The following is a 20,871-nucleotide window of genomic DNA, read 5'->3' on the forward strand; positions in this document are numbered from 1 at the left end:
AGAGGACAATAGCGTGTGTAGGGTCTTTTCTTTCTTTGTACAAAAAAAAATCTAAAACAAGAAATCCACAGAAACACAGAAGCCAAAATGTGGATATTAATAGTAAAGACATAAAAGTGCGATACATTTTCCAAAAAACATTATTTTTAATGAGATAAACCAGTTCAAGTATTCTGGGGAAAAACAAATATATAGATTTATTTATATATATAGACTGCATGTATTTTTAAAATGGGGCTTTTACATTGAGCTGTGAGTTCAGAATCTTGTGCTGTGGCATTGAACCACTGTGGAACTTAAGAGTCTAGACAGTTTGTACACAACCACCATTTAATAAACCACAGATAGCTGCCTTTTGCTGAAAAGAGCCTTGTTAGACCTAAAGCCTGTCCAGTAGTAGACTCTTACAGCTAGCTATCAGACAACTCGTTTGACAAATAGCATGACTGCTCCTTTGATGGGCCGTTTAATACTGTGCATTACCTGTAACTGCAGATTAGGACTTTAGCCCCTCATGCACACAGTTAAGACACTGAACAGAAGTGGTGCCTCAGGCAGTAGCTGGTGTAGGGCAGGGAAGAGAGAGAAGAGTGTCCATCGCCTCTGTGGTTTCTGTTTGGGGGATTTGACTTTTCTGTTCAGAAGATCCTGGATAAATAAAATAAATAAAAGTTAACAAAAAACTGATCATTTATGAGCTTCTCTGTAGTGTAGATCTTTTCTTTTGATCTTTTATGTTCTTATGCATTTAATACTGATTCCTAATTAAAACAGCAGGGAAACTGATGCAATGCTTAGAATATATAAAAAAAAAAGACAGGCAAGATATTCAGACTGTATAAATGTTGAGTTGGTTTGATTTTTTTTTCCTCCCTGGCTACTAGAGCCGAGCAAACACTACAGTGCATGTATGGTAATCATTTAACATAGAACATTAATGCAAGTATAATCATGGAGCCAGGCAGCATGTTATCATGTTTAAAATAACAACAAATGTGTAATGGTTTGACAACCTGATTTTAGCAATAGGGGTTTAATAGTACAGTGGGGCAAAAAAAAAAATTCTTACTTAAAAAGATGAGAGAGGCCTTTAATTTTTATTATAGGTATCCCTCAACTATAAGAGACAAAAAAAATCCAGAAAAATCACATTGAGAGCAGAAATTTGCTTGTTCGTAGGTGATCAAATACTTATTTTTCACTATAATTTGCAAATAAATTCTTTAGAAATCCTGCAAAGACCTGTAACAACTTCTTTAAGAAGTCCTCTGTCCTCCACTTGTTACCTGTATTAATGGCATCTGTTATCAGTATAAAAGACACCTATCCACAACCTCAAACAGTCACACTCCAAACTACACTATGGCCAAGACCAAATAGCTGTTAAAGGAGACCAGAAACAAAATTGTAGAACTACACCAGGCTGGGAAGAAGGCTTAGTGTGAAGAAATCAACTGTGGGAGCAATTATTGGAGAATGGAAGACATACAAGACCACTCATACTGTAATCTCCCTTGATCTCACCCCATGGGGTCAAAAAGATCACAAGAACTGTAAGCAATAATCCAAGAACTACACATGGGGGACCTAGTAAATGACCTGCAAAGAGCTGGGACCAAAGTAACTAACTAAGTAACTTTCTTCCATCAGCAAGGGCATTGAAGATGAAACATGGCTGGGTCTTTCAGCATGACAATGATCCCAAACACACCACAGAGCAACGAAGGAATCATTCTAAGGTCCTGGAGTGGCCTAGCCAGTCTCCAGATCTCAACAGCATAGAAAATCTTTGGAGAGAGTTAAAAGTCTGTGTTGCCCAGCGACAGTCCCAAAGCATCACTGCTCTAGAGGAGATCTGTATGGAGGAATGGGCCAAAATACCAGCAACAGTGTGTGAAAACCTTGTGAAGACTTACAGAAAACTTTTGACCTCTGTCATTGCCAACAAATGGTATATAACAGTATTGAGATGAAACTTTGTTATTGACCAAATACTTATTTTCCACCATAATTTGCAAATTATTTCTTTTCTGAATCGAAATGTGATTTTCTGAATTTTTTTTTTCTTTTATTACAATAATTTTCTTATTACCTATGATGAAAATTACAGGCCTCTCTAATTTTTTTAAGTGGGAGAACTTGCACAACTGGTGGCTGACTAAATACTTTTTTGCCCCACTGTTTTTCTACCATATTGTTTGGTACAGCGCACGCTGTGATCTGGATGAAAATAGTTTCGATATAGTTGTACAGGCCAGTCAAGTTCTTCCACACCAAACTCGCTCATCCATGTCTTTATGGACCTTCCCTTGTGCACTGGCTATCCCCAAACGGCAACTTTCCCTCAGAATTAAGACTTTCAGTGAGGTTTCATTACCTCAACATGAGTAAGCAAATGAACTCATTTAAACCACAAACTAATCAAGTTCATTCTTCATCTATATTACAGTTTTCAAATTAATGTCAGTAGACAAGTAGTTAAAACAAAAAGCAGTAAAGACATTTTTATGCACTTTACGTGCATTCCTTATGTGAGGAAAAATAGTAGCCAGTTTGCCACTTTATAAAAGTTTTTACAAATCTATATGTTTAAAATGTACATGCAGAATATAAGAACAATTGAAATTATGTCTGTCACTTTACTAGATTAAAATCATACCAAACTATGACTTCAGAATTGAGATCTACCAAACCGTGACTTTCGCATATTATTATTCCGCGAATCTAATCAATACAACTATGGAGCCACTTGAGAAAAGGGGGTTAATTGATGTTCAGCACATTGCTCTGCCATTAAGTTCAGCAAGAATATGTGGTTTAAGGTTTACACTCACCGGACTGCTCGCACAAAATAATACAGTCGTCATCATCTTCATCCTCTGAGTCTGCCTGGAAGCCATCAGTTTCCATTGCTTCAGCCTATATGGTATACAGCAAGCTTCAGATTAGATGCGTTATTAAATATTATAATGATTATTATTGTTACGACTAATACTACATTACACTTTGCGCATGAAAGCAGAACGCAATAAACGAAGGACTCTACTTGTTTAGGTTCTCCACGTCTCTTCATGTACTTTCTGATGGACTGGTTACTGCCACTCTTCCTCTTGTTGGAAGGAGTGTTGGAGGTGGAATGTAATGCAGTGGGAGAGGAGCCTTGCGACCCCAGTGTAGATTCATCTCGTGCAGTGTGCGCTCCGGTTGTGAGGTAGGTCCACTGACAGGGCACTGGTAAAGCCTCCTGGCCAAAACGCGCTAGGACCTCGGGATGAACGTACCAGCAGCACCGCCTGCAAGTCGATCGTTTTTCATACACTGCATTTTCCTTCATGAGACGCTTTACTCGAATCCTGTGTGTAGGAGAGGAGCATTTTAAAAAATAAAATAAAAACTGAAAATCACTAGTAAACTAAAGAAATCTACATCATTAAAACATCTCTAATTTACTAAACACATGCACAGCATAATTAAGATTAGGGGTGCGCCGATCAGGATTTTTGGGAGCAAACACTGATCTCCGATCACTAGAAGCTGTATTAAAGAGTTCTTTAACTTTAGGCTAAAAACTGCAACAAAAAAAGCTATAGTCTAAATTTTGTTTCAAGTCAGTTTTCCAAAGTAGGTACCCAGTTTTTCTAATTTACATTAAGGAACACAGGTAATAAATTGCACAACAAAAATAAACAAAAAAAAAATACAAAAAACTTCTCTCATAACAAACCATTGCAAGTTCACATCTATTGGGAAGTCAAGAAAGGCAGTTAACTAATAGAATCACAACTGAACTCTCATGAGTCAAGCTCAGACAGATTTTGTGGGCATTTAGAGAGGTAGAGAGAGGGCCAGAGAGAGCAAGAGTGAGCTAGAGAATGAGATAGGGTGGTTAAAGATTTGTAGCTTACTTCTTAAGCATCAAGGACAGATAAATATAAGCATCTCCTGCAGGGCTCGAAATTGCGACCATTTTGGTCGCATATGCTCCCGAAATTTCATCTATGCGACCTCAAAATATATTTGGAAGCATTGGTGCGAGTGCATATAATTGTTGCCGTGCGACCTGTTTTAATTTCTCTACAAATTAAACAGATTAATACGATAACAGTATGTGTGTGTTCTGTGCGCTGAATGCTGATACGATGACGTTCTGCCGTTGAGATTTTAAATTGGTTAATAATACAGTAGCTGTCAATCATTCAGTCAGGTAAAGGTGCTAACTACAGCGGGGAAATTTCAATTTAAAGAGGTGAAGAAGAGGGAAAATGAAAAGAACACTGACTGATTTATTTTGCAAACCACATAACGTTACAAATAATGGCGCTGGTGATAGTGATGTAGTGAATGTTGATTCACCAGCCGAAAAGGTGGTGTACAGTTTTCGGAGGGAATGGCTGAAAGACTTAGAGTGGCTCCGCTATGAAAATGGCTCTATGCACTGCATTCACTATAAAACCTGTGGGACGGAGTTTGCAGGTAACACAGCGTTCACCACTGAATCTACGCACTTTAAGCTCGAGAGCTTGGTCAAACACGGTGAGAGTGTCAAACACAAGAATTGTAGGGACAAGTGTGTAGCAAAAAGTTTAGTTTCAACAGGTTCGATCGTTGAGGCTTTTAATCGTCAGGATACTGCCAGCCGTTCCGCGCAGTTGGCAGAACTGATTTAACACGGCATACACTATCGCCAAAAAAAGAGCTCGCCTTTACTAAATTTAAACCCTTGTTGCATGAAAAGAACGTTATTGCCAGGGGTGTAGATTTAGGGTGGACGGAGGGGATGTGTCCCCACCAATATCCTCCGACCAATAATTTAATCCACTTAAAAAAAAATCTTGCTGTTTACATTAACCTAGACACGCTAAAAGGGATACATCACGTTCTCACCTTGAGTCCTCCCGCCCCCAAAACACATATGAACATTTTGATTGGCTGTGCCTTTCCCTGCTCTCATGTGAGAGCCTATGGCTGCGTTCAGATACAAGCAGCGCTAAATGAAGTGCACTTTTTTTCCTTGCAAGAAGGTGTGTTGGGTCACGTACATGTGAGGATGGCGGCAGCAAAAAAAAAAAAAAAAAAAAAAAAAAAAAAAGCTGGACATAAGGAGCTTTTTTTAAAAAGAAAAGTGTAAGTCACTTTAAGTTCGCTAGTGAATCTACCAAAGTCCATCAAAGTAACGACAACAGTTAACGTTAATGCTAGTTTTATTTATTTATTTTACCGCTTTGACGCACATTCATTATAGCAGGGCAGGCTATAGTCTGTGAATACGGACTTAAAAATAACAGCAGATTAAACAGCTAAATGTAAAAGTATAAATATGATCCCTGTCAGTTCTCCTAATCTAATAACGACTATTTGTCAGAAATCAGTCTTGTGAAAGAAATTGATGTGCTACATAGTAATATTGCCATGGCTAGAATATTGTTGACAGTTCGCCAATAGACAATCCGCTTCGCACAAATAATTTTTAAAATGCATTCACTGACTTGGCAAACATTAATGATTTGATTCGAGATTTGCACACTAAGACTCAGAAAATGTGAAATAAAATGATTGCTGTTTAAATGGCATGTGTTTATCCTGTTTTGTCAGGAGACAGAACCTAAACAACTGTGCTTTATATCAAACAGCGATCTTTTTGGCTCCTTCATATAGGAGCAATAGGTATCACACAACAGCTCAATTCCTAACAGTAGTTCATGTTTAGATTCAAATTAAAGAAATCTGTTAATATACAATTTATAGTTGTGGTGCTCATTAATTTTTGGTGGGTGCTCCTAAATTTTTGCTGGTGCTCCTAACTTTTTGAAGTTGGGAGCACCAGTGCTACCAAATAAAGTTAATTTCGATCCCTGTCCTGCAACCTGTCTGACAGCTTGTTGTGCTTCTCATCTATATTTCCTGCTGTGCTTAAAAAGTCTCTCACTGTATTGTCTTTCAGACAACACATAGAATTGCCAGACCAGTGAAGCCATTTTAGCAGCGCGCAAAAAAAATGACTCGCGAGTTTTGCGAGATCTGATCGGCTTTTCTGTATCGGCCATTATAAAGACTGTAGATCAAACTTCCCAAAGCAATTATCGGCGACCCCTAAGATTTAAAGTATAATTAAACCCCTCCACCTTGCTGTACATCAGCAAGGTATTTATTTTTATTTTTTTACAAAACACAAGATGACAATCTAAACTCTTATCCCTACTGTACAGCACACATACCGCGCAGTGCTGCGTGACTCACCTAGGGGGAACGTTGTCTGCAGAGCTCTGTGGGCTGCCGGCTGGCGAGGACGTCTGCTGGCGACAGAACTCCTGGAACTCTGTGATGATCACCTTACTGCTGTTCACATTGCCATGCAGCAAGGGCAACAGCTGAGAAAGCCCTAAAATGCAAGCACAGAAATCCCATTAACAGATGAAATGTCAAAGAGTATCACAAGAGAGGGAGTGCTGTTGTACTGAATATCAAGCTTTATACAACAGTTCCACACACAACAGTTATGTTTTGTTTGTTTACTTAACCAGTTATTTGGCTCTGCCAACACACAACCTTCTGCAAGTGGCGAAACTAGCGCTGAGCAACAGTAATTTATGATTATTAGAAGACTTGCGAAGTAGAGTAATACATATAGCAGTTATAGTCTCCTAAGACTCATGGAACAGTAAGCACTCGTCTAATAAAATAACCTGGTTGCTACTAACTGTTGAATCACTACAGTATGTACAGTAATGCACTCAATTCCTTAGCAACCGAGAGAGCAATTCGATGGAGGAATTTTCCTGTGCAGCAACACCTTCAGTTTTGTATTGTATCTTTAATCTGTTTAAATGACTTTGTAACAATTACAATTCCATAACACAAAAATATCATCTTTATTAAACTTTATATAAAAACATTAATCCTTCTTGCTGACATTTTAAGGCCACTGTGATGTCAGGTAATCAGTAGGCCTTGCCCAGGACTATATTCAATTTAAGATATAATTATTCATCACAAAGAAATTATTTTCACACAGCCTAGCGAAGAAGCTGGGGTCAGAGTGCGGGGTCACCCTAGATACAGCACCTCTGGAGCAGGTAAGGTTAAGGGCCTCGCTCAAGGCCCCAGCAGTGGGGGTCTCAAACCACTGGCCTTCCAATCAGTAACGCAAAGCCTTAACTGTTTGAGATACTACTGTTCACCCTATGTGTAAGATTACTAAATTTTTTTTAAAATGAATATTACTTTTTCCTAATGCCCAAGCTTAATAGAATGTGGAATTAATTTATTGTTTCATGATTGATAACAGCTGGCAAAGTCATTAGTTTGGTTAACTCAATTTAACTAATATCTGATGTTCGTTTTTAACCAACACACTTGCATTACTTTATAAGGGACCATTTTGTGTATATTTATTTATTTGCATAATGTGGATAGGTATAAGTAGGGATGCACTGATGCTACTTTCCGTACAGATACAAGTACAAGGCATTGTACGAGAACTTCTAAAAGGCAAGAAAGAATATTTTAGAAGACTGCAACCTTGGTACAGTAATACTGCAAGTGTGTGACCCAAGCTTTTGTTTGTGCACATGCATATAAACTCAGGATTACACATAACGCCGTTATCTTTTATAACTCCGCTACTGTTAATTTTATCAAATAGAATAAAAAGTTGCATTTCATGCACGCTTTTGTCAGGCACAAAGCGATTAAAAAAAAAAAAAAAAAAAAAATCTAGAGGTGGCTGGCAAGAAAGCAAGACACCAATAGCTTAATTAGTAAGACAAACTAGAGTGTGTTAATATTTCCATTATTTTTTGACATTACTGACGAGTTGACTTGAATGCTGTTCACTCTCATGGTACCTGCACTGGCATGACAGAGGAGGACGGGCCCTGGGTAATTTGAAGGGACGAACAACTTTTGCACTGATTGTCCGGCTCTGCTGTAACTCAGTATCAGGTGCAGTTGTGTCAATGTAGCTTGTACAAGTACATGAGCAAAGTATCTGACCGATACGCGATACTGGTGTTAGTGCCTCCCAAGCACAGTGGAACCTCGGATTACGAGCATAATTCGATCTGGAAGTGGGCTCATATTCCAAAACACTCGTAAACCAAATTTAATTTTCCTATAAGAAATAATGGACTTAAATTATTCGGCCCCTCCTGTCTTCCCCTTCTCAACTTACACATTAAAACTTTCTCCTCTCGTTTAAACACACTCGCACACACCAACGGAAAGACTGTTGTTCTCCTCTGAATTATTAAAGCTTCTCCGCTTTTTTTTATGTTGCTCGCGACAGCGTAACAGCTCGTTAATTTATGCTCGTGTAATGATGAGAAGGACAAACTGCTCGATGTCCCCGTTCTTTTATTTTCTGCATTGTCAGGTTATAGTTCAAACTTTCGGGTGGATCCTGCGCTTAAATCCAACAAAAAAAACAAAAAAAAAAACTGAAGAACAAACTCAGGCTCTATATCCTTAAATCTTGCATTCGCGTTCACACACACCGGACTTCATTACCCACAATGCATCTCCCGCACTGGACTACACTTCCGTGAACAACAGTCATAAATCAACGTCTCTCCCCAGCTATACTGTTTCATCTAAAAAAAAAAACAATTTTAATGAAAAAAAAAGCAATAAACATCGCTAAAGACACTTGTGTGAGCGCAAACTAACAGAATCACTGCTGTAAAGTAAAACAAACAAATGACCCAGCACCTTACCTCTGCTCTCCGAAATCTGCTTCGCAAATCTTTTCAGAGTGTGTGTCTCTTGCCTTCATTTCTGTGAACATTTCGCACGTGTTTTTGTGAATGAGGGTTTCACACACAGGCGGCACAGTGTCTAATTACGCTCGCGCACAAACACACACACACCGCGATGAGGAAGAAAATAGATTTTTAACCTCTGTAGTATTAAAAATTTCTTTTGCCTTACTCGCGCGCACACACGTGTTATAAGAAACAGCAGATGCGCGGTACACACGCGCTTCCGAGCACATAAAATATGTTTCTCACACACACGTTGTGCCAGTGTTATAGTAAACAGTACACGCGTGCACAGATGTTGATTATTCCAGTAAGAGACGAGCACTAAGACTCAGCAGGGGAGACGATTCCGCAGCGCAAGAGAGAGAAAAACCGTTGGCTCAGTTGTGATCACGTGACGCTCTGCGGCAAAACAAGGAGCGCATGCATGAAACATGATACTCGTAAAACAAGGAAATGCTCGTTTTTCAAGTTAAATTTTATTAAAAATCTTTGCTTGTCTTGCGGAACTCGTAATCCGAGGTTCCACTGTATAGGTTATTAAAGAAGTCAGAGCGTTAGGACACACTTTAGTGGCAGTTAGTTTAAAAAAAAAAAAATGAATCAGTAAACCTTTTGATTGCAGAAACTGAAGCAGACACACTTTGTAAACTCACACTGGTCATATCGCTGTTGGCGAGAGGCGATTTCTTCAGGTGTGTTGGGTTCCTCTGTGTTCAGAGGCTCTATCATACAGACTGCGTAGGGCTGCAGCACATCTGATGGTGGATCCTCTCCCTCCCACATGCAGCCCTTTACCACGGCCTCCAGCACTTTCAGCTTACTCTTAGCCATCAGCTCATCCCACTCCCGAGCCTTCAGCTTCTGACGTACCTTCTGCTTCTCAGGGTCACCACCCTCCTACACACAAATGTTATAAAATACTTTTGCAAATATATATATTTTTTTTACACATTACAAAAGCAACACATGCGAAAACTAGGGCTGCAACTAAAAATTATTTTGATAATCGATTAGTTGGGCGAATATTTTTTCTCTCTCGATGAATCGGATAAAAACTAACCGCTTCTTTATTTTGATGTTCTGCTTATAACTATTTAAAAAAACATAAATCAGGGTATTATTTATGTATAAAAATAAACTTTTAAAAATGCAAAAGCCACATATAGAGTTTAATGATCGTTAATTTTGACATTTTAAACCTTAAATGAAATGTAGTACATAAAATATATACACACACACACACATTATATATGTTTAAAAAAAAAAAAAAACATACACTGACATTCAGTTAAGATATAAACAGCTAAGATAATGTAATTTTGTATAATAAAATGTATGCACAAGTAAAACTGCAGAAATGCAAAAAGCTAAGTCACAAATGTACTGTTATTTGCATTCACTGAAAACCACAATCACTAAATGTAATATTCTACTGTTATTCGCACCATGTAATTTAAGCTAATCTAAAGTAGCGCCATTTAACTAATCACTATTGCTCATGAGGTGATTGCACAATGTGATGCTAGCGAGTAGCACGTGAACAGATCTACTTTTACACGATGAAGAGATACAGTTTTTACCTGCTGATATTTCGCCACCCGTAACACCAACATGTTTTCTTTTTAAGTGTTCGTGAATGACATGCCACAAAAGCTCGGTCTTGCATAGCGTGCAGGTTACCGTCTTCTTAGAGGCGTTTAATGTAAATTGCTCTCATACCTTGGAGGACTCGGGGCGCGCACTTTTTTCCTGCAGACGCTTCTGTAACCTCTATTGCGCGAGCGGCTATGTATCTGTGTATCTTTGTGTATTTGTGCATCTTGTGGTCGCGCTCCTCAGTGACGTGAGCAGCCCAACTAATCGATAATGGCATTCGTTGACAATGAATTTCATTATCGATTTTACCGATTAGTTGTTGCAGCCCTAGCGAAAACATAAGGATTTCTGTCCACAAAACTTTAATATGTTAGGACTTTTTTTTACTCAGAAATGGAAGTGTATAATTCCTACACAACATGCAGCTTGCACCTGCAACAAGAGCCAGGAACTTTATTCTGCTTTCACATTGTTTTGACGTATGCAGCAGCAATGATGGCTAACCCCAAAATCACACCGCCACATGGATTCTCACAGCTGCCTTAAAAGCACCTATTAATACACACCGCACATAGCACAAGATAGTGACATAAGGGAATCTTTCAATTGTGTTATTAATAACTTAAGTAGCAAGAATCGTGGTCAAGACCTTAGTCATCATTCTACTTAAGAAATAAAAAACTGAAAGATTTCTATTACGTGCTTACCGATTTTCGGCCTGGCTGCTTATTAGGATCGATATTAGAGATGGTTGGGGGAAAAAAATTTATCGCAACTCGTGTGATTTTATGCATCGCCACACTGACTCCAAGATTAAAAATATTTTTCAATTTATAATAGAGATGAACAAGTCGATCGGCCATGTGCCTTGGATTAGCTGGTTTTCAGTTTAATTGGCGGTAACCGAATCAGTCTCAGTTATAAGCCATTTGTACCACGCACAGAAGCTTCCAAAGGGCACAACACCAGAAACACATTTTATGATGTTACATTATTAAAAATCACAGGTCAAAAGTCTCTGATCTGCCTTTTTGACTAAACTTTAAATCAAGAATAGCCGGTGTTAGAAGCCTTACATGCCCATATGCTCACCGTCAAGTTAGAAATTAGGATTTAACCTGTGGTGAATAAAGGGGACTAGCAAAGTGAAGTCTGAAGGGCCGGATAGTGAGGTAAGTAAGAAAAGAACATACTTGAAGAGGACATAGCTAATATGCAAGTTGTGCGTGTGTGAGAGAAAACTATTAATGTACTTCCATGCACTAAGAGCAATAATGTTTACTTAAACCTAATTTTTACAATTAAATTTAAAAAGGTTAATTGACACAATCAATAATTATGAATGTTCTCTTCATGTGTGAATCCTTTCCCCACTTACCTGACTCTTGCATCCCTAACAAAGTGGCCACGCCCCCACCAGCACCAAGTTTTTCCCTGTGATTCTAGCAACTGTTTTTCTCAAATTAAAAGTGAAACAAGCACACATTAAGTAGATTTTTGTTCGTAAAGGTGTTTGACCATCTCACTATTAGTCAGTTTACTCAGGTAAGCCCAAAACCCCCATGTCAAAGCGTATACCGTCTGTGCAAGAATCAAGCACAATGACATCATGGACAATTACATTGTTGTTGACTATTTTTTGTTGTTGACTTTTTCCTGAAAATGAAAGGCAGGTATACACGAAGACAGAACTGAAACTACTAAAAATATCACAATACTGTGTATATACAATATATTTTAGGCAAGTGTACCTCATCTTCAAGTGCTCCTTCCCCGTCTGAAAGATAACCATGGGGCACAAAGAAGCCATCATCTTCATCGTCATCATCACCTTCTTCATCATCATCCTGTAAAGAAAGTATAAAATTCATGCAACAATTCACCATTACTTTAATTTCAAAGTGCCGATACCTGCACAGATTGGGTGTCTGTTGGTAAAATCCGCCTTGAATATAACCAATTCTATACCGAATGCAGAAGCTTATAAGTGGCGCAATAGACATGTATTTTTATGGCATTACCTTTTCACAAACTTAAGTCTCAAAACACCACGAGTGCCAGTTAGTCGAAAATTGCATGGGTTAGGAGCACCCCGTGCCAGTGTGAGAAGCCACACACATCCACTTAACTGGTGCACTCACTGTCAAGTTTTGAGCCTTGAGGCATTTAATGCGGCAAAACGGCATTCTATATATCTAATCTACACGTAGCGCATCCTGAAATATTTACCCATCTTCAACCTGTGTGGTAGAAGTAAAGAGCAGACTGATACAGAGAGAAAACAGATTTTTAACCTGTCTAATGACACTTGCTTTTGCTTTGTCCATCACTCGCGCTGTACACACACGCATTCAGTGTTATAGTAAACAGTACACGCGTGCACGGATGTTGATTATACCAGTGAGAGACGCGCCCCCAAACCCAGCAGGAGAGCTGATTACCCGCAATTCCGCATACCCACGAAACAGTTGGCTCAGTTGTGATCACGTGACGCCCAGCGTCAAAACAAGAAGCGCCTGCGTGATACACGATACTCGTAAACCAAGACTTGTTCGTTTTCCAAGTTCATTTAAAATCTTTGCTCGTCTTGAGAAACACTTGCAAACCATGTTACTCGCAATCTGAGGTTTCACTGTATTTAAGAACCCACTCCTAGTTCACACCGAATTAAGAATAGATTCAATAATTTGAAAAGTTGTGGACAATATAACACTAGCAACAACTTAGTGCTTAAATTACCTATTAACACAATTAAAACCATCTGCCTGGAGCTACCTAAATATATTGTACATCTTACAGCAGAGCCTTGTAACATGACCCAAAAAAAAAGTACAACAAAAAAAGTAAATAGCTGAATATAAAATTAGCTTTAAATTAAAAAACATTTTTATTAAAAATTAAAATACAAGTGCCTCACCCCTTCACTGTGTGACAGCGACTCTCCAGGCTCCTCCTCCTCCCATTCTTCATCACTGTCCACTTCATAGTCAAGCAAATCCTGACGACACAATTTTAAAATGTAAACATCAACCTTTTCCCCCATAAAATCTGTTCTGATGCAATAATGTCCAACTGCACACATATTTGTGTAATGACTATTAGGAAACATAATCCAGAGGTTTTTACCTTGTCGAGCTTGAAAGGGCAGCGAGGAGAAATATGTTTACTTTTTTTGCTCCAAGTGCCCCAGTATGCAGGACGATAGTTTTCCCGAAACTGAAGCAGCTTCATGCGTCCATAACGTTTGTGGTCAGGAACACCTTCTCTTTTCTGAGAATCATCAACCACTACACAGTCTCTGTTCAAAAAGCAGATAAAAATTTTCACTGGGATGTAAAAAAAACACATCAACAAAATGATGCCTAAAATAGCAAAATTGAAAATTTGCATTAGCTAACCAGCTAGGGGGAAAAAAAAGATTTTTAACTGGAAGGTTGCAAAAACAGACTGAAAACAAAAACCTAAAACAGACCTTCAGACAAACTTTTATTTTTGCTATATTAAGAATGCACGATATTTTAATTTTCTGTACCGCACACCCAGAGCGGGATTTATTTATTTTATTTTTATACCATGACTAACATTGCTTTGCTGACACTTATTTTGCACAACACTGGAGTTACTTCTTCCATTTAATGCCAAAAGTGCCTGTGGACTAACCTGGGTGTGTCTGTTTGTTTGGGTTTGGTTGGTCCAGACTTGCGAGGTTTATGGTCTATCCAGTCTTTTAAGCAGTTGATTGTTCCATCTGGTTCTGTGAGGTATCGATCCAGATCCTCTAGAACTGACTCTTCACACTGCACTCGGGTAAGTGGTGCCAAAGCCATATGTTCTTTGATTTCAAATGGCGCAAACTTCCCACAGACAGACGCAAGAGTCTGAAACACACACAAGACATTTAAGAGTAACTGAAAATATTTGCAAGAGAATGGTAAAAATAATAATAATAATAATAAAATAAATAAATAAATAAATAATATCCACAGATACATAAAGTCATGTTTTGGTTTTTACCTTTGGTGCTAACTGAGGCTTGGGTTTTTGCAGGAATCGAGTGATCACAGCCTTTTCTGCTTTGATTCTCTGAAAAGAGGTAACGGAAAGACTGAGCTATTTAAACTACAACTACTGAGTAAAGAATTAAAACCATGATATTAGGAGCACACCAAGGTTCAGGACTAAATAAAACGTTTGCAGTTGACATCAGAGCTTGGTCATGATCCACTTCAGGCACTTCAGTCTGTTCTCCCTGCCATTTCATTAATTTAATAAATTTTATCACTACCTTTGTGTCTGTAAAAAAAAAAAGTCAATGTTGCACATACGAATGTTCCCAGCAGTAAAATATAAATAAAAAATATATTAGTAAAGAATCCCTGTTAATTCTGAAGTGGACCAGAGATTCAGGTGGACAGCAGCCAGAAGATAATGCCATCATGACCCACTTTCTAGCTGTAAATCTCTCAAGGCATGAGAGCATATCTGACTTTGCAAAAAATATATATTTCAGTTATGTAATTTCCGTAGACATTATAAACAGCTTATTCATGAAAAATCTGCATCACAAAATATACCATCAATTAAATGTTATGATTGAATAATACAATATTGAACACAGTGCAAATAGCACAACCACATTTTATATTCAATCTGAGCTAATTAACAACTGTATATGTTTTTGAATTAATAAATGCATTGCCATGGTTACATCTGACAATCATTGGATTTCAGGCTGATAAACACCACTGTTGCTGTTTGGATTAATATCCCTGTTTCTGAACAGATTTCAGTTTTAAGAAAGATGTTAAATTTATCCCTAGTTCTATCGCAAGAATCCTGATGGTTAGACAAGCTGGACCATCAGTGCAGGGGAATGGCAAGATCATGTTATGTGACTCCAAACAGTCTATACAGCTAATTCTCCTTTCACATTACCAGCCTGAAGTGACTCAACTGATTTTTATTTTTTTTTCACCTAATGTGACACAGATCGCATTTTTAAGGGCTGTTTGAACATACAAATCTGAGGCTTTTTTTCAGATTGGATCTCAGTCACTTTGATATGACGTCCTAGATCAAATACATATCCGAAACATGGTCATGTGACTTGAATGAGAATGGGCAAATCAGAATTCACGTGACTTTTTTTTTTTGCCTATGCACACATGTAGGGCACCCACTGATATCAGCAGGATTTCATAGCGTTGCTCGTAATAGCTGTTAAAACAGCTAAAGTGAGGCACCTGTCTTTCTTCCTTCTTCTGGACATAAACAAATACAGCTGACTAACTGTTTGCCGTCCTCCAGAGCAAAATCCCAAGTACATTTTATATCCATATTTTACATTAGAAATTGCATCCATTAGTTTAAGTAGATGAGTGGTTGCACAAACTCCTGAAACGTTTTAGCGTGAGCAAAGACGCATCACCGTGTGTGTGCCGTTTCGGAGGACAGACGTATCCACATTCGTCAGATAACAGTCACTTGCAATTAGAAATATATGGCTTGTAATGTGAAAAACCCTAAAAGTAACAATTAGGTTGTGGTGGGAAAAAAAAACAAAAAACACAATTACCTCTTTTTCTTCCTTCAACCGTTTTTCCTCTTCTTTCTTTCTCTTCTCTTCAAGTTTAGCCCTAAAGAAAATAAATCACAACACAAAGTGGGTAAGTGAATGTCATTTTTAAGAGTACAATTAATAAAACAAGACTATACTAGACTCACTCAATCTTCACTTTACGCTGCTCTTCCTTTGCCTGCTGTCTCTCTGCCTTTTCTTTGTCATGCTTTTCCCTTTTCTCTCGCCGTTCCTTTTCCTCCTTCTCTTTCTTCTCTTGTTTTTCTTTCTTCATATCTTCTTTCAGCTTCCGTGCTTCCTCTCTTTTCTTCTCTTTAGCAGCTTTGGCCTCCAGTTTCTGCCGCTCTTTTTCCTCTCGTTGTCGCAGCTTCTCTTCCAGATCCTCAGAACTCTGTGGGAAGCAGAATAAAATATATTGGTTGAAACAAAGTGGGGTTTTTTCTGACAGGCCTTGCTTACAAATACATAAATTTTATCTTTTATTTTTTTTAAAAGCCAGGATAGTTTTAAATAAAGAAAAGTTTTACCTTAAGAGAACGTCTTTTTAATTGTTTCTGCTCAGAGTTCATCCTTGGCACCTATGGAGAAAAACATTTTTGTTTTATTTATTTATCCACAAAAGTGAAGCAGACTAGTGCAGAAGGAGTAGAGCTAAATTGGCTTTTGAAAAAAGTCTATGTAATTATGTCTAGAAATAAATTTATCATTGGAAACAGCATACAGGAGAAATATGCATAGCTGGAGGGCATAATTAAGGTTATTTTTGTTGATACTAACATCATGATTCTTTAATATGATAACTTGTATACTATGGAATATCTTGCATATCATAAGTGGATTTTATTGACCTTAAATATGATTTCCCTGCTAAACAAAGGGAAAAAAAATACCACAGCTTTTCTAAGACTTTTTTGGTCTTTCAGTGTAGGGTGAAAGTGCAATATTGTTTAATAACAATTAAAAAAAAATAAAATAAAAAATAAAAGGAATGCAAAAAAATAATTGATTCCATTGGTTTTTTTATACAATTGGAGGCCAATTACTCAATTGAAATTAAATTAATTTCCCACAAGGCTGCATGTTTTGTTATCACAGATCTAATAAATGATAGTGTAAAAAGTTAATTTGTAATGTTTATGTACAAGTATCACACAGGAGCATACGTTATCAAGACTCTTTATATATTAATAAATACATTCAAATCTACATAAAATATTTATCAATACACGTTTCTATTTAAGGAGGTTTGTCATGACTGTTTTGAAGTTGTCCATGCATCTGTGTACTCACTGTTGCCGGAGTGGTGGGGGTGCTCTTGCTGGGCTCTGGTGAACTCTCAACCAGTGACACAGAGCTGGTGGACAAGAGAGATTCATTTTCTTGACTCTCTTCAGTCTCTTCTTGCTGTTTCTGATCCTCTTCTGTCTCCGTTTCAGACTCCAAAGTGCTGTCCAACTGGGGGAGAGCAACACTGTCTTCTGCTTCATCTGTTTCCATAGTTTCTTCTGACAACAGAGGAACAGCAAAGGCCGCTTCTGGCTCTTTTGTCTCTGCGACATTTTGAGTATTTTTTACAGCCTCACCTGTAGGAGGACACAATGCATCCACGGGAGCAGAAGGTTGTCTTTTGACATCAGTGGAGTCTGAGTCCTCAGTCAAGTCGATGACTACAGCCGAAGCCGAACTAACTGGAGAACACTTGGTCCGCCTCATAAAACCATCAAGAGGCCCACGGCCATTTTTCAGGGCGGGTCTTGGTTGAAAGGGTGCAGCGGTAGCCTCGACTTCATTCTCTCCATCAGAAGCACTGGGACAATGTGTAGGAGGAGCTGGAGATGCTGCTCTGGTTCTTTTGGTCTGTTCAGTTGTTTCCTTAGGCACTGGGTTAAGTCGCTTAAAGGGAAGGCGTGCTGGAACACAGCAGAATGCATTGAAATGTGTAAATGTACTTAAATAAATGGTGTTAAAGATTTTGCAGATCAAAATGGCCCTGTGCTGTAGGGTTTCATTTTAAATTAACACGTTTAACCCTCCCAGTAACTTTAAATTTACTAATGTCTTTTATCCTTGGGTTAATCTGACCCCAACAATTTCAACCTACAGAAAATTATCATAAATAAAATTGTTACCCAAGTTTATGTATGAAAGTAACTGAACATAAAGCAAAATTATTCATTTAGTTCAACTTTTAACATTGAATGGGGTCAAATTGACCCCAAAGATAATAGGAGAAAATGCATTGATATACATATAAATCCTGGACTTGCAGATTAATTACCACTTAGCACTGTAGTGACATCATATTAAATCTAAATTTACTATACATGTACACATGTCAGTTTGGGGAAATGTTTAATCCTAAAGCAGAGAATTAAATAGAACTGGTTGAATTATGTTTAAAAAAACAGAAACAAGAACATAATTCTCTTACTAAACATTACCGGCTAAATGAAAAATGTTGGTTGGAAATTACAAGGGGTTGGGTGGAAGACAAGCTCTAACCTTACAGCTGACATTTGAAGAGTTCAGACCAAAAGCAATCAGTTCAAACAGAACATCTCATCTCTTTACAGTTCAGACTGCTTGAACAGGTAGAACACAGATTTTATCTTAGTTTGACCTGCTTGAGTTATTAAGGTTATTGAACTTGAATGCTCTCAACATAGTTAAAAAAAAGAGTTTCAAATCTTTTAAATGCTCCCTGTCAGTTTTTACTCATTTCTACTGTCTGCTTTAAACCCTATCTAAGAGGTAGAGATTTCAGTTACCTTGGACGAGCTTTTTGTTGGCAGTGCTGGCTTTGTTCACGCAATCCATACCTGTTTTAGAAAAGAGGGGGAAAAAACCCGGATTGAACCAGTACCATTTTAATAGACCAGAAGTTTATGTCTATAGTACAGAAGTTACAAATTAGACTCACAAAATATCAGTAAATGACTAATAAACACTAAGAAATAAACTTATGTTTTAACCACAGTTTTTTTTTATTATTATTCTGTACCGAGCCCTGGTTTGAACAAAGAGCTGAGCAGCTCTGCCCTGCTGACTCTCTCAGAGAGAAAAGACTGATTACGGCTCCTGCTTAGCTTTAGCTAACCTTACTAAACTGCCATTTAGGAAATAATAACGATGGTAGTTATAACAATTGGTATTATTATTATTATTATTATTTCCTGAACTGTTTACTGAAAACAGTAAATGCACCGGTATATATTTAACAATCCCACGCTCAGGTAAGAGAACGAGCTCACAGTAAAAACGCTAATAAAATGTTTGCTGTTGCTCTCCCGCCATTGAGCGGAGCCGAGCCCGGCGGTGTGAGCCCAGGGCCTGCACTCTGACTAAACACAAAACAGGGCTAAAACACCCAGAGACAAAAGCTGTTCAGCAGAAAAAAAAAATCTGAACTAACATCACACAACTAACTGCTGGACAAAAAGCCGAACGGTTGCTAATCCACCAAGCTAACCGAAAGTTTAAACAGAGCTAAAGCTAGCAACTCGGCAAGCTAACTAAATGTCAAGTTACTTAAGTAGGCTCAAATCATCAAAAAAAAACATTAACATGATAATAATGATGTAAATGATACAAAACACATATAGATATGTCAGTAAATCATCTCGCACTCGGACCTCTCCGGGGCGTGCAGGCTACAGGCCCGGCCGCAGAAGGCTCTCCGCCCGCGAGCATCACCACCATCATTCGGTCCGTTACCGAGGACAACTCACGAGAGAAGGAAAAACACTTCAAGTGTCAATAAACAGAGAGCGGCGAAGCTATTCACGTCCAGCGAACATCCGAAACTTTCTTTGGCTCTACACTTGCAGAGGGAGAACAAAATTGCCGCGTGTCGTTATATCGTGTTTTTGATAACAATAACTTATTTTTCTTGGACTGACTTTTATCTTCGCCTGCCGCAGCTCCCCGCTGAACTCCCTCGCGCTCAACTCAGAATTGGCGGGAGCTCATGCGCGAGCGTCTGTTCGCGCGGCTGATTGGCTGCTGTTAGCGGAAACGGAAATACAGTACTTTCGGGATTTCCTATAGGAGTTTGGCCACGCCTCCATCCCCACACTTATTCGTACTTTTGAATATCACACATATTCTAAGCCTCCTTTACATTACACAAGCATCCCCAAACAAATGAGGCCTTTTTCATTAATACCAGTATAAACATATTCAATTATTCATTTATCGCTTATAACGCTTTATCCTGTAAACAGGGTCGCAGGGAGGCCTGAAGTTTATCCCAGAAGACTTAGGGCACGAGGAGAGTTACACCATGGACAGGGTGCCAATCCATCGCATGAATAATTTAATACAACCACACTATAGACATTTTGTAAACGCCAAATAATCTAATCTGCATGTCTTTGGACTGTGGGAGGAAACCAGAATACCCTGAGGAAACCCACCAAACACAGGAATAACATCCAAACTTCATGCACAGATCAAACCCTTAACCGTGCAGGCGCAAGGCCATAGTGCTAACCTCTATGCCACCGTTATAAACACAGGGCATTTAAAAACTGATGAAGCCCATCATAACAAGTTTAAAACCTTATTAAAATGTTACTGTTGTTATACTTTCAGCTGCTCCCATCGAGGGCTCGCCACAGCAGACCATCCGATCTGCACAACAACCTGGCACAGGTTTTACACTGGATGATGCCCTTTCTGGTGCAACACAGCCATTTTATCCAGGCTTGAGACCAGCACTGGATAACACATTGTCTAGGGTTTGGGCATTGGGTGGGAACTGAACCTGCATGGCAGGCAGGAAATCTACCACTGAGCCACTAATCATAAAAGGTTATTAACAAAAATGTTGAATCTAATCTAATCTATTGTATGGTGAATATTGGACTGTTTGACACTGACCATCACATATACAAAATAATATTAATCAATTTATATCTCAAGCAGTTCCAATGCAAT

At 38.4% G+C, this 20,871-nt stretch overlaps 1 protein-coding gene across 2 annotated transcripts; it reads right to left on the reverse strand.

Moving 5' to 3' along the window:
* Positions 1 to 124: 124 nt before the first annotated feature.
* On the reverse strand, positions 125 to 19,921 carry chaf1a (chromatin assembly factor 1, subunit A (p150)). 2 transcript variants are annotated; one of them, XM_053513941.1, is made up of 16 exons: positions 19,833 to 19,921; positions 18,702 to 18,752; positions 17,224 to 17,843; positions 16,461 to 16,511; positions 16,080 to 16,324; positions 15,931 to 15,991; positions 14,370 to 14,438; positions 14,016 to 14,233; positions 13,482 to 13,653; positions 13,273 to 13,353; positions 12,107 to 12,202; positions 9,413 to 9,656; positions 6,238 to 6,379; positions 3,047 to 3,353; positions 2,835 to 2,919; positions 125 to 648 (listed from the first exon to the last, which is right to left on the reverse strand). In XM_053513941.1, exons 2-16 carry the CDS (start codon positions 18,748 to 18,750, stop codon positions 551 to 553), a joined length of 2,538 nt encoding a protein of 845 aa, XP_053369916.1. In that variant the 5' UTR covers positions 18,751 to 18,752; positions 19,833 to 19,921; the 3' UTR covers positions 125 to 550. The 2 variants fall into 2 exon arrangements, with proteins under 2 accessions (XP_053369916.1, XP_053369915.1); XM_053513940.1 differs by having other exon boundaries at positions 19,566 to 19,882.
* Between the last annotated feature and the right edge of the window lie 950 nt (positions 19,922 to 20,871).

Source organism: Clarias gariepinus, chromosome 15 (assembly GCF_024256425.1).
Source record: "Clarias gariepinus isolate MV-2021 ecotype Netherlands chromosome 15, CGAR_prim_01v2, whole genome shotgun sequence".
In the NCBI taxonomy this organism is placed as follows: Eukaryota; Metazoa; Chordata; class Actinopteri; order Siluriformes; family Clariidae; genus Clarias; species Clarias gariepinus.

Coding starts and splice junctions, on each gene's coding strand:
- chaf1a (XM_053513940.1), bottom strand. CDS start 19,635: ATGATGGTGGTGATGCTCGCGGGCGGAGAGCCTTCTGCGGCCGGGCCT. Junction 16,325..16,460: donor TAAAAAGACGTTCTCTTAAG/GTAAAACTTTTC, acceptor TGCTTCCCACAG/AGTTCTGAGGATCTGGAAGA. Junction 13,654..14,015: donor AAACAAACAGACACACCCAG/GTTAGTCCACAG, acceptor CTTTTTGAACAG/AGACTGTGTAGTGGTTGATG.